The sequence below is a fragment of the Megascapheus bottae genome, chromosome 9 (assembly GCF_031878675.1).
Source record: "Megascapheus bottae isolate mThoBot1 chromosome 9, mThoBot2.hap1, whole genome shotgun sequence".
NCBI lineage: Eukaryota > Metazoa > Chordata > Mammalia > Rodentia > Geomyidae > Megascapheus > Megascapheus bottae.
In genome coordinates, this window is record NC_143517.1 from 48,318,386 (window position 1) to 48,331,670 (window position 13,285).

At 32.9% G+C, this 13,285-nt stretch overlaps 1 protein-coding gene across 3 annotated transcripts in view; it reads right to left on the minus strand.

The window, feature by feature from the left end:
* The window catches only part of Csmd3 (CUB and Sushi multiple domains 3), an 842,017-nt gene that overhangs the window by 259,890 nt on the left and 568,842 nt on the right, over positions 1–13,285 (minus strand). For all 3 annotated transcript variants that reach the window (XM_090339296.1, XM_090339294.1, XM_090339297.1), the window contains 2 exons: positions 5,879–6,048; positions 464–620 (listed from right to left, as the gene is read on the minus strand). In XM_090339296.1, the coding sequence (XP_090195422.1) occupies positions 464–620; positions 5,879–6,048 (327 nt within the window). The remainder of the gene's footprint in view (positions 1–463; positions 621–5,878; positions 6,049–13,285) is intronic.

Sequence of the window (13,285 nt, forward strand, 5' to 3'; positions counted from 1 at the left end):
CAAAGTATAATAAAGTAAAATTTTTGCTACTTTGTATTAAATGGTGGCATTATCATTAATATCTAATTGGTTGTAAACTACACAAGCATTATGTTCATTCTACAATGACACTGAATTTCCAGGTATTAAGATATTTACTTTTGCTTAAGTAGTCTGGGGCAGTGTTGTGTCATTTGAAACATATGTCAATAGATAAACTCCAATTCTATAAGATATTTAATTCTGAACTTTGGTGGTTTCAACTGTTTTCAGTAATAACTTCTTTATCTTTAACTTTGGGATTGTTATAGTTGAAAAATTAGACTTGAAGAAGGAAGTTATAAATTTCAGAATTCACAATTAAGTAGGGGATTAATTATTAAATATTAATTACTTATTAAGTATTAATAATAATTATTTCTTAACATTGTTAAGAAATACTCAGAATAGTTATCCAATCACTTTATTCTTTTAAAATACTTACTGGTATAGACGAGTTGAAAGCCTTCATCTGTCCCTTCTGAGTCAGAATTAAATTCTAGCCAGAGTTGATTAGAAGTACTGCTAAGGGTCAGTCCTCTCATAGATGCACCAGTGAAAGCCCCTAGTAGATGTGTTGTCTTATCTTTTCCATCATAGATCTGCAAGATATATTTATAATCAAAATGCAAGTAGTTAGTGCAGAACAATGTGTTCATATCCATGAGTAAGAGTAAATTATTAAATTGTTCCTAAACAATCATGTCAGTACATACTATTCAACAATTAAATGTATTATTTTTTTACAAATATCAAGTTAATCAAGGATTCATGTGGATAATTTTTTAAATTTCAATTGGGTTATATAACTTTTTTGGTGTGCAAACAATTTTTTTTATGGAAGACAATGTAAGATTTAGAGTAAGTGTATTAATATTGGTTTTCAAGGATGATCAATTGGTTCTCTGCAGCTTTCTCAGTTAAACAAGCATAAAAAAATATAAATTAATTTATAATTAATTTCTGTCAAAATTTCTACAAATTAATGTGTTTTTTTAAACTATTTTTTTTATATTTTTGGTGTTCAGAATCTTTTGCTAGTAGCTAGGCTTATAGCTCAGTGAAAAGGATGAGGTAAATTCTTCCTGGCAACAGAAAAACAAGCAAACAGTGTTAAAAGAGGGATAAATGTTTTGAAAAGTTAAATTAACAAAAATCCACACAGAAAATTGTATAAGCTCCTACTCAGCTTTTCATCCTTCTCTTTCTTTTGAAGATAACTTGTCATTTTCAATTTTTTTTTCTGTCAGTACTAAGAAATTATTTTTTGTTGGTAGACAGAATGGAATATTTAAGTTGCATTATGGGTCTCCTTATTACATTTTTCTTCTGATAAATTGTTTGCTTAAAATTATTAGACCTTTTACAAGTGTTTACACAATAAACTCATGTACATCATTTCATTTTCTCAAATTATCTTTACCAAATTTAATTTTAATGTAAAAATAAACAACTAAAAGAATGAGAAATTTTTATTGTATATGGAGACTGCAGTTCTTTACTTCAACTCATAAAACCTTTTTGAGGTTTAGATTAGTAATCTATTTCCTGCTCCCCACCCCATAATAGACTTCTAAATAAACATACCTATCATTTATATAATAATATTTCAAATCTATTATTACTTTCTTTTATAATTTTTTCCATTTATTTTCCCTCTTTCTTTTGAACACACGTTCACTGTAACTTTCTAGTAACAATCAGATTTTTTTTCCTGCAATGATCAAGATCTATTTTGATCTTTTACTTAAATTTAAAAATTATGGCTCAACCACTAAAAAGTCTTTCTCTGAGGAAGAGAGAATATACTTTAGAAACATTATTTTCAAAATTAGATTTTCTCTTTTAACTCTTCCCTACCTGGATTTATCTCTCTTAGGTGTTGAACTTGGTCCTTATCTTTCTTTTTACCAAATTTCAATGTGTGCATTCATTTATTTCCAGATACTGGGGTGGTAGTGGTGGAGGTGGTTATTCATAGTTATTGTCAATGCAGGCTCAAGGTTTACTAAGTCAAAAAAATGACTGTTTAATTTCACATGTTATAGAAATGTAGCTTTCATCTCCTTCATGGTCCATAAGTAGTCTCTTCTAATCTGATTACTCAAACCATTTCCACTTAGCAATTCTAAACTATAAAGTGACAAATACCTTTCTGCTCTCAACACTGATAATTGACAGATGAATCTCCCAGGTCCCTTTATTTATTTTTTTGTTTACTACCATAGATAGGAAGGTTGTAGTAAGAGAAAAATACATAAGATTGCAAATTAGGTCAATAGGATCATTGAATTTCTAACACTAAAGAGTTCTAGTCTCTTTCTTCTAAAATCAATGAGTTAAAAAATATGCACTGACCTTATAATGTATTTGAGTGCTAAATAGCTATCCAGAAACATTTTTTTTAATTGTAAGGAAATATCTTGAAGCCCTAGAGGAAAAGTATTGAAAGCTTATATGGTATTAATGATGTTCTCTAGTGAGACTCCAGTAAGCTTAAGGTCTGAAATTCATTTGGTTGTGCTACATAGGAAAGATTTAAAACTTAATACTGTCATGTTTTAATTTTTGAACCTGATTAAGAGCTAAAATTAATTATGTCCTGCAGATTAAATCTTTTAATGACAAAGTACTTTTCAATACTCCATAAATGTCTGATCAACACTTCACAAATATATGACTAGAAGATAAAAGATTGTTATTTGTGTGTAAATGAATTAAAAGGAAACGTGTTATCTGAATCTAAGACCAGAAAGTTAAAGAGGGAAAAAAGAAAGTACAACTATATTTATAGATAATAATTCAAGTCTCCATATTATTTCTCCTCTAGGATTTTTAATTTTAGTCTTTTATTTTTGTGGGTCATAGAGCTTAAATTGGGCCTGGGCATTGTTCCTGAGCTCGTCAGATCAAGGCTACTGCCCCACCCTGAGCCAAGCCCCACTTCCCATTTTCTAGAGGTTATTTGGAGATAAAGAATCTCAAGTCCTTTTGTGCCCAGGCTGGCTTTGAACCTTGATCCTCAGATCTCAGCCTCCTGAGTAGCTAGGATTACAAGCAAGAGCCACTAGGCCCGGCTTTTAGTCATTTATTTTACAAATTGTACTTCCCCAACCCCCTCCCCTCATCTTGTTTTTCCCCCTTCTCTTTCCTGTTTCAAATAAACAGATAAACGTATATACAATAAACCATGTAACAAAGTCAGATATAGTAAACAGACTTTTGATTTGTAGACAATAAGTTACGTTTTTGAAACAACGATGTAATATTTTTTTTAGTTAAATAAAGGTGGATTCTTCAGGAAATTTGTTGATAAAACACAGTTAAGGTCTCGGCTCTGTATTACAGTTCAAAGTTTTATCACATACTATTTATTTTTCCTGGCCTTTAGTATGGAAGTGAATAGGGATTGTTGAATCCTAACCTGGTGATTCAAGTAGAGAATGGATATTAGTATGTTTCAACACAAGCTAAGACAGCTTCATCCATGAAAAAGTGGAAAATTCGGCAAATGTGTATGATGAGTGCATGAGATCTCAGAAACGCTAGAGAATCTTCAACCAACTGAATGAAAACTGTATACATCAATTTGTAAGGCTTTTTAAAGTATCATTTTTGTTGATATATAGAATATAACAAATGTTTTCTTTCTTCCTTTATTCCTTTGCTTTTCTTTACTTCTTTTTTTTGGCAAACAACAGATCATTTGGGCTTTGCATGGTAATTTTACCTTTGTCAGTTTTGTGAAAGAACAGGCCCAGACAGAATACAAATATGTGAACATAACTTTTTCTTATCAAAATTTTCTTTACAAAACAAATTTTGAAGAAGCACACTGTCACAGGCTTATAGTTTCAGCTAATTTAGAGGTTGACCTAGAAGGATCCTTGAGCCCAATGGTTCAAGATAAGCCTGAGCACTATCAGAGAACACCATCTCTTAAAAAGCAAGCACAGATAGCAAACCTAAATTGGCCCACAGACTCTTCTTCTCTAGCTCTGATTTTATGGAGTCATAGAATATTATTTCAACTAATAATAAAATATGAAATATTCATTATTATAAGTGCCACATCACTAATGAGTTCTACCAGAATGCTTGCTTTGTTTTCCCCAAGTTTATATATGCAAATTATAGTTATAACTATGAATCAAATGAAGATCCTAAATAAATCTTGCTTTTTTATGGTAATAATAGGAAAGTACAGCATTAATATATGCTTGTATCCAAATTTTACTTGTATTCTAATAATTTGATCAACTTCTGTGCTAAATTTTAAGTAGTTTTAAAATACTAGAAAAGAAGCCTTGTGCTACTCACAGTATAACACCTGGAGATACAACCCACACTAGCAATTTCGACTTGTCTAAATAATGAACAAAGCAAATCAAGCCATATCTACATGGTCTGCTTGCTGAGATCTGAGGTACATATCCTTTGTGCCTGGAATTAATCTATATAATCACTGCACATTGAGTTCAGTAGACATACATGGTGATATAGTATTTCCACTACTGAAATATAGCAAATATGTGAATAACCTCTGCTAAAGGACAAAACTACCACCACAACAATAAATAGCAGGTTTTCTGTGCCAGACTTAAGCCACATTTCATTCATAGGGAGACTGGTTTTATAGCCAAGAAAGTCTGAAAAAATATTCAAACAACAGAATAAGAGCCAGCTTGATCACTTGGAAGTTATTCTTGTAAAATGAAGACATTCAGATGGAAAAATAAAAATAATGCTGATTATTTCAAGTTAAGCCAATTCAGGGTATATCATACAAATAACAGAATAGGTAACCTCTCTGGCATGGATCCTGGAGGATTTGGGAAATTTGAGTGTCACTTTGACTTTAATTTTCCAAAAAGTTCAGAGAAACCACTTCATTTTCACTTGAGTTGGATCATAGAACAAGTGAATTCATCCTGGTTCTTATGCTGATGTGATGAGACCAACTATAGTTGGCTGGTCTAAAAATTCTATATAATACTCAAAAGCATTAGTACAAAAATTAGGAAATTGAAAGCTCTTCTTTTTGGTCTTGTTCTTATGTCATGTAATTATGAGTTAATTTAATTGGAACCTGGCTAAAATGTAACTTTAATACTATTTAGCAATAGTTCACAACAATATTATGAAAATTGTAACTGAATTTTTTTGAAATAATTGTTTAATTTACTACACAATGTCTGGGAATGTACTATGTGGCCTAGGCTTAACTCCCACATACTGGGATTATAGATCCGTGCTATTAAACCTGGCCAAATTATAGATCTCAGTCTCCTGCATAGGTAGGATTGTAGGAATGAGCCAAAGGCACTTTGCCTTATTTCAATGTTTAAAATATTCTAACCTACACTTAACACTTAATGAAAAATTTATATTTATTTAATTTATGAATTCATGAAATTAGCAAACCTGAATACAAACCATTTTATCTATGTCAACAGAAATAATGCACCAAATACACCAAATACAAATAATCATACTTTTTTCCCTTTCCTCCCCAATCACCCTTTTTTTAAAAGAAGGGACCATTAGTGTTTTCATTAAGTGTTTACATATAATGTTTATTAGATAAGACATTTTTTTCATGGAAGTTTTATTTTGCTTTTATTGAAGCATAAAAATTCATGTATCATAAAATTAAAATTTACTCTTTCCTTATGAATAAACACTGGCTGCAAAACATTCTATTTCTATTAAAATTATAATAGAATCATGGCAGTAAATAACAATATGCACATATGAATGAAAGAACAAACGTAAAGCTTGCTAGATAAACAGACAATATATTTACTGGTGTGTAGCTGACTGAAACAATGGAAATGCAAACATTTCTAAGTTTACCTACCTTAAGAACATCTCCTTGTGCTAAATGAAATGTTCTTGCTGAAATATTGATTCCCTTTCCTGCTTGAACCTGAATACTATAAATGCACTCATGGTTGTTTTCATAGTTGAGTGGATAATTTGGAGAGAGCAAAATTCCTTCATTGTTGGTTGCAGATGTGCCACACTCAGCTGTTGGAAAAACAAAACATTGAAGTGCAGTTTAAGAGAAGGCATCAGGATTTTCAAGTAATGTCATGTATGGTGTAAATGTGTACTAGTCAACAGTATGTCTAAAAACAACATGAGGAATGTCTATGTAGCAAACGACTTACTTCTTCCTTTAATATCACATAAAAGGACCAGTTTACTGCCTATGGAGAGGAAGCAAGGGCAGATGTAAATAAGCAGTAATTGTTACAAAGTATTTGTATTTTCCCTTGGATGGAAGGAGGGAATGGATGAAAGCAAAAGGTTTGCAGTATGTCTCTAAAGTCTATAGATTTCTATTAAGTATATTTAAATTTATAGCATAATTATTATAATGTATAAAAAGTGTCTGAGGAATGGGGTGCCCAGCTATCATCGAAGCTAAGTAGAAGGCTAAGTTTAGCCAGAGTTATAGCTTGATGCCATTCCAAATATAGATTTTTGGACGCCTTGTCTCATATGTTTATAATAATGCATCACTATTATTCTAGTTGCAGTGGGAAATGAAACATAGCAAGATTGCAGTCTGGATATTTCTTTGGTTAGGGAGATATCACACACACACACACACACACACACACACACACACACACACACACAAATCCAGTTCCAAAAAGAGGACTGCAGGCATGATTCAACAATACAGCATATGCTTAGCAAGTATGAGGCCCTGAGTTCAAGTTCTAGTATCACTAGTGAAGAGAGTGAGAAAGAGGAAGAAAAGATAAAAAAAAACAGAGATTAATTTTAACACAATTCTAATTTTGTCATTTTAATTTTTACATTAAAATCTTGTTTGATGAGTCTGGGAGTGTGGCCTACTGATAGAGTGTTTGCCTAGCATGCAGGAATACCTGGGTTTGATTCCTTGGTGTCACATACATAGAAAAAGCCAGAAGTACTGTGAATCTAGGGTAGAGTGTTAGCCTTGAGAAAGAACAGTGCTTAGACCCTGAATTCAAGCCCCAGGAGTGGCAAAAAATTTTTTTTTGAAAATTTTGATGCCATTTCTAGACCCTCAAGAGCTCCATGAAAAGTGACTCAATAGTCAAAATCCACTAGGAAATAATGACCACAACTCCTTGTCACCGGACGTTGTGGCAATTATCACAATTAAAATAAATATTTTAAAGTAGATAGTTGTTGGAAGCTCAGCCTTGTAATCTTTTCTACCATTTTTTTTTCCTGGTTCCATCATAGGGCTGAAGTCAGGGCCTGGGGGATTTCCCTAAGGTTTTGCTTCCTGCTCAAGGCTAGTGCTCTACCACTTTGAGCCACAACTTCATTTCCAGATTTTGAGTGCTTAATTGGAGACTAAGAGTGTCATGGGAACTTTTCTGCCCAGACTGGCTTTGAACCACCATCCTTAGATCTCAACCTCATGATTCATGATCCACTAGCACCTGGCTCTCAACTACTTTGGAGTTTGAGATGGCTGGGAGTCTGGTTTGAAGCTACATTGGATAGGAAAGTTCACAAAAGCCTTTCTCAATGAAGAGCTGGTTATCTTAGGGGTAGAAAAATATAATATAATCACCTCTATAAAAACCTAAACAGGTACATTAACTCTATCTCAAAAATTACCATCACAAAATCAATCTTGATGCCATTCCAAATATAGATTTTTGGATGCCTTGTCTCATATGTTTGTAATAATGCATAACTATGTTTATAATAATGCATAATTCATGTTCATGAACATGAATTGACTCTATCACAAAAAAAAATCCTTGCAGAAAATCAAAATAAGAGCATGCCTCACCAGGGTGACTATATGCCTTGCAAGCATAAGAACCAAAGTAGAAAATAAAGTATAGCAAAAATTTTTAAGTAATAGTAATAAATAAATAAAATTAACCTAAAATTAGGGAAAAGTAGGGATTTCTCAGCCAATGAATTGAAATTTAATTTGCATTATAGTGATTTTTAAAAGTTTTAGCAATATTACAAAAATAAAATAAGTCATTATAATTGTGAAATGTTTCAGAAATTCAGTTTACTCAGTTTTCTGTTGAATTTCCACACCATACACAAGAAGACTGCATTTCCAAAGATTAACTAAAAAGAAAAGAAATAAGCCATTTTTCCCTCAAAGTAAGATTTAAAAATAATAATTTATGGACAAGACATAAAATGAAGACATGAAAGTGAATGATAATGGAATTCTTTATGTTTTTACATGCTTAAATTGTAAAAAAAAATAAGACTAAATGAGGAAAATAGCCAAGAAGCTTCAGTCAATGAACTATTAATAGTATATGAAAGGCTAACAAATATAATTGACAAGATGCTAACCACCAACTCGTTATATGAGGACCTAAATGAACAAAGAGGCATCGCAATATGAACCTCAATTATTTTTATTTTATTGTGGCAAAAACACTTTATCAAGTTAATGATTCAATTCTCTCTCATCTATATCCCTGAAGATTGCTGAGAAATGCGATGGGTCTGATACAACATGGTGTTCTATGAACATCCCTCACTGGATAAAGAACATTTACCCTTTCCCCATTTCTTTCTGAGAACTTGATGGAATGTAGGTATATTTATGAATTATGATCATAAAGGCATCTGATTCACATTCATGATCCAGAACATAAATATGTCATCACTTAGATAATTGGAAATAAACTCAACTATATCAATTATTTGATTGAATTACAAATTTCTGAAAAGACAGTCTCAGCTGCAAACTATGGATACATTTGATGAGATCACAGGTTTGAAGATCACAAGTTTATTAGACTCCAGAATCCAGTTATATATATATATTCTTGATTTTTGTAGCTTTTTTATTGTAATTAGTAAAGGGGTTACATGATATTTGCCAGATAGAAGGTGCATTAATTCACATACATTGATACCCTTTCACATGTCTTGGTACCCATTTCCCCCCCCCTTTTGTAGCTTTTATTGCTATAGTGGAGTTAATAATTCCTCATCATAGGGGTGTTGTATGTGTGTGTGTGTATATGTGTGCATTTCTCTGTGTGTACATTTATGTATTTGCATATACATTTTTTATGTGTGTGTGCTGTGTGCACTTATAGATAGTATATGTAGATAGTGCTGATTGGATATTTAGTCCTATGCTGATACACAAGAGCTCATGAAATTGAAACTATCATAGATAATTTATTGTATTTCATTGTCAGGGTAATATATAGCCATCAGTATTGACATTGTACCACATATACCTGAGAAATAAAATATAACAATAAGATTAGTAGTTATTTTGTTCCCAAAGCAAAAATGTCTTTCCAGTTCTAAAACTGCCCTTATTTGTAAAAAGTCAAAGATCTTACTAATCATGTAGTGTATAATTTGTGTTAAAATTAATATGATTTCACACGGTACATTAAGAACCAAGTTAATCTCATGTGGTTACTGTGCCTGACTTTTTTACCTCGTATATTGTATATGCTTTCATTTATTTATTTTTGAAATATGGACGGGTAGGGGGAAGACAAGATGCTTGGGATAAGGTGGGAGGAGGGAAAGGGAGACAAAAACATGAGAAAGTTCTCAAGTTTGAGAAATAATGCATCCAATACCTGACAAATGTAACTGTAACCCATATGTACATTATCCCAACAATAAAATACAGTAACAATTAACATGATTAAAATCACTTCAACAGTTTTCATAAACTGAGAGAGTCATACTCTCTAAGAAGCAACAACCGATACAAGAAAGGAAAAGGAAAGAGGTGGGTACTGGTGGCTCACATATGTAGTCCTAGCTATTTGGAGTCTAAGTTCTGAGAATCACAGTTCAAACCCAGACAAGGTGAGAAAGACTGTGAGGCTCTTTCTCCAATTATCTACAAAAGAAAAAAGTGGAAGGGTTATACTGGAGGCCAACTCAGGCAAAAGCTGTGCAAGTTCCCATTTCAAAATTGCACATGCCTAATTAGCATCAGGGGAAGCATAAATAGAAAGTTCATGTGCAGGCCCACTGAGGCATAGCATGAGACACTATAGAAAATAATGAAAGGACTGAAGGGGGAGTGAATCTATGGTCAAGTGGCTGCTTAGCAAGCTCAAGGCCTTAACACTAAGACTGCAAAAAATGATAAAGAATTAAAAATAGAAGAAATATACCAGAAACTAGCTTCCCATACTCATAGCAGAACTAATACTTGACAGGTGCACACTTACTTCATTGAAATTAAAAGCACACTTTTCATCTTTTGGCTAGATGTCTTACTCAATATTGAGCACCTCTATGTAATAGAGAGATAGAAGGATATCAAGAATGTAAATCCTGGCGTGCTTTTTCTGCTTAAAATATACCACAAGCAAGTCATTGTGCACAAAATACCATACTAGAGTGTTTTCGGTGTGAATCTAACCTGCATCTCTAGCCACTATATAGTCTATATAGTCTTCTCCCATGGATCTTGTAAATCAGATGTTTTGTGCTGATAGCCTTGGACTTATTGTTCCACTCTGAGTTTGAACTTGCTAGTTTTTTTTTGTTTGTCTGTTTATTTGTCTGTTTAAAATTGTTATTATATTCTTTTTCTGTATGGAGCAACAGCTTCTGATCTCAATAGATGTGAATGGAGAAGAAAATGAAGGGCTTCATAAAATAAGACAATAACTGTTAGTTCTTCCTTTTTTCAGGTGGCTGTCATGGTACATGAAATAAATGAACTGGAATCTCACAGGCATTCTCATGAATGTTTAACTTAACAGGGTTATCAACACTGCAATGGATTTGTTATAATATGAATAGCAGAGCTAACTTTAAGCATATGGAGAAAGATAAATATTTGTAAATTCTGATTGCATGTTGAAATTAGCCAAGGAAAAAGCTAACAACAAAATAGCTAACTTCATGAAAGAAGGATGATCGTCATCCAAAAAAACAGATACATAAAAAGACTTCAATAATGTAGGAAAAGAGGAGAATAAAGATAGTCCTAGACATTCTAGTAAGGAAGAAATGGTGAAAAGGTTACCTTGTTTAGCCAGGCACAATTGTAAATACCATTAATTCCAGCCACTTGGGAGATGAGGAAAAACTTCACTTGAGCTCAGAGTTGACATGCCAGCCTGTGCAACACTGTTAGACTCCAACTCAAAATAATACTTGTAGAGGAAAGAGAAATTATCTCTCTGCTGTAGTCAAACTGAATGGATGAAGGTCTCACTGAATATAGATATTTGACTCGTGACAAAGACTAGGAGTTTAGACAGATGTATAAGGGATAATTCATGTGATATACATGAAAAAATTAGTAATAAGGTTGTAGGATCATTCCATTATGTGTTATGTATTTTCTGAATAGAATATCTAGGAAAATGATATTCCAAGACATGTGAAGAGACTAGGTACAGATAATAGTATGTATTGCTTTAGAAAACAAATTGATTTAATATTTTTTGCATCATTCTTATGTACTGAGCATGAAAGATGGTTGGAAAATTTACAGAACTTTGAAATATGAAAGAAAAGTGTCTATTTCGTATTCAAGCATATATGATATGGAATATATAATTTAATTGTGAGGACTCAGAATATATTGAAGATAAAAAATTTAGAAAAGGACAAAAAATGGAGGCTGATGGAAAATGTGACTTAGAGAAAGAATGGTCCCATCAAATGGATTTTTTTCTCAAAAAGTATTTGGTTGGGGACTGGGAATGTTTGATGTAGCAAGTGATGGGAGCTAGAAAGTCTAGTAGAGGAAAGACTATTTGTGCAAGGTTGTGCTGCAGGTAGATCTTTTTGTTATTATCTATCAGGTATAATAAAAAATATTACTCTTCATTTGGGTACCCTTGAATGCATATGGTTGCTAGGTGTGAGCCGCTTATTTTTTTTGTAAGGGAGTGACAATACATTTTTCCATATATTTTATTGTAATTAATAAAAAGGTTACATTATACTCAACAGATAGAAGGTGCATTACTTCACATGCCTTGATAGCCTTTCTCATGTCTTGGTCCTCATTTCTTTCCCCCCATCCCCACCCCTCATCTTGTTTTCCACCCTTCCCTATCTGATTTCATATAACCAAATATGCATATATACAATATATGAGATAACAAGGTGAAATACTGTAACAATATGAGACAGTCAGGGGACAGCAAAAGAGATGAAAGATAACATAGTACCTTAAAGACAACAATCACTCATATGGCTCTTGTTTCTATATCCTGGAGGTCCTTTCATTTAGTGTCATAGTATATGGCCATATGTATCTAGGTTTTGTTCTGTTGTAAATCTCTGCTAGGAGAGCCCAAGGTTTCTACTGATTATGGCAAATGAGGGAAACCATTGAGCCTATGTTCCTTTGAGTCTGGCTAACTTCATTTAATATGATTTTTTCTAAGTCTTCCATTTCCTTACAAATGGGGCGATGTCATATTCTTTCTGACAGCAGCCTAGAATTCCATTGTGTATAAATATCACATCTTGTTGATCCAATCATCAGCTGAGGGGCATCGGGGTTGGTTCCATATCTTTGCTATGGTAAACCGTGCTGCAATGAACATTGTTGTGCTAGTGGATTTAGTATGTCCTTGTTTCTGGATGGTTGGGTAAACGCCAAGTAGTAGAATTGCTGGGTCATAGGGGAGCTCTATGTTTAGTCTTTTGAGGAACTGCCATACTCCTTTCCATAGTGGCTGAATGAGTTTGCACTCCCACCAACAGTGTAGTAGAATCACCCCTAGCAGCATCCCCTCCAGCATCTGTTGTTATTAGATTTCTTGATCCTGGCCAATCTAACTGGAGTGAGGTGGAATCTTAGAGTTGTTTTGATTTGCATTTCTTTTATGGCCAAAGATGTCGAGCATTTCTTCATGTGTCCATAGGCCATTCTACCGCCCCAAATACATTTTTGTTTGTTTTATGGTAGAATTTGAGGACCAAAGGGGGGAAAAAAGGTGCTCTCTACATAAAACTTTTGAAATTTGGAATTGTAAATAAACTGAGATTTAAAGGGACTCAACATTTTCTCAAAGTAAAGTAAGAACACTTCCTAATTTATCATGAAGACAGCTTTAGTTTCTTTCATATTCTTAACTGAAGAGAATATTATATTCTTGATAATTCCTGTTACTAACTGAAAAACTGAGTTTAATAATATAGATGTCATAGATTTCTTATAAAACAATCAGTGTTAAGTTTTAATAGGTAATAATGTTTCTCTCTAATTTGAACTTTGGGGTAGTCATTTTTAATTATGGGAAACAATAACACA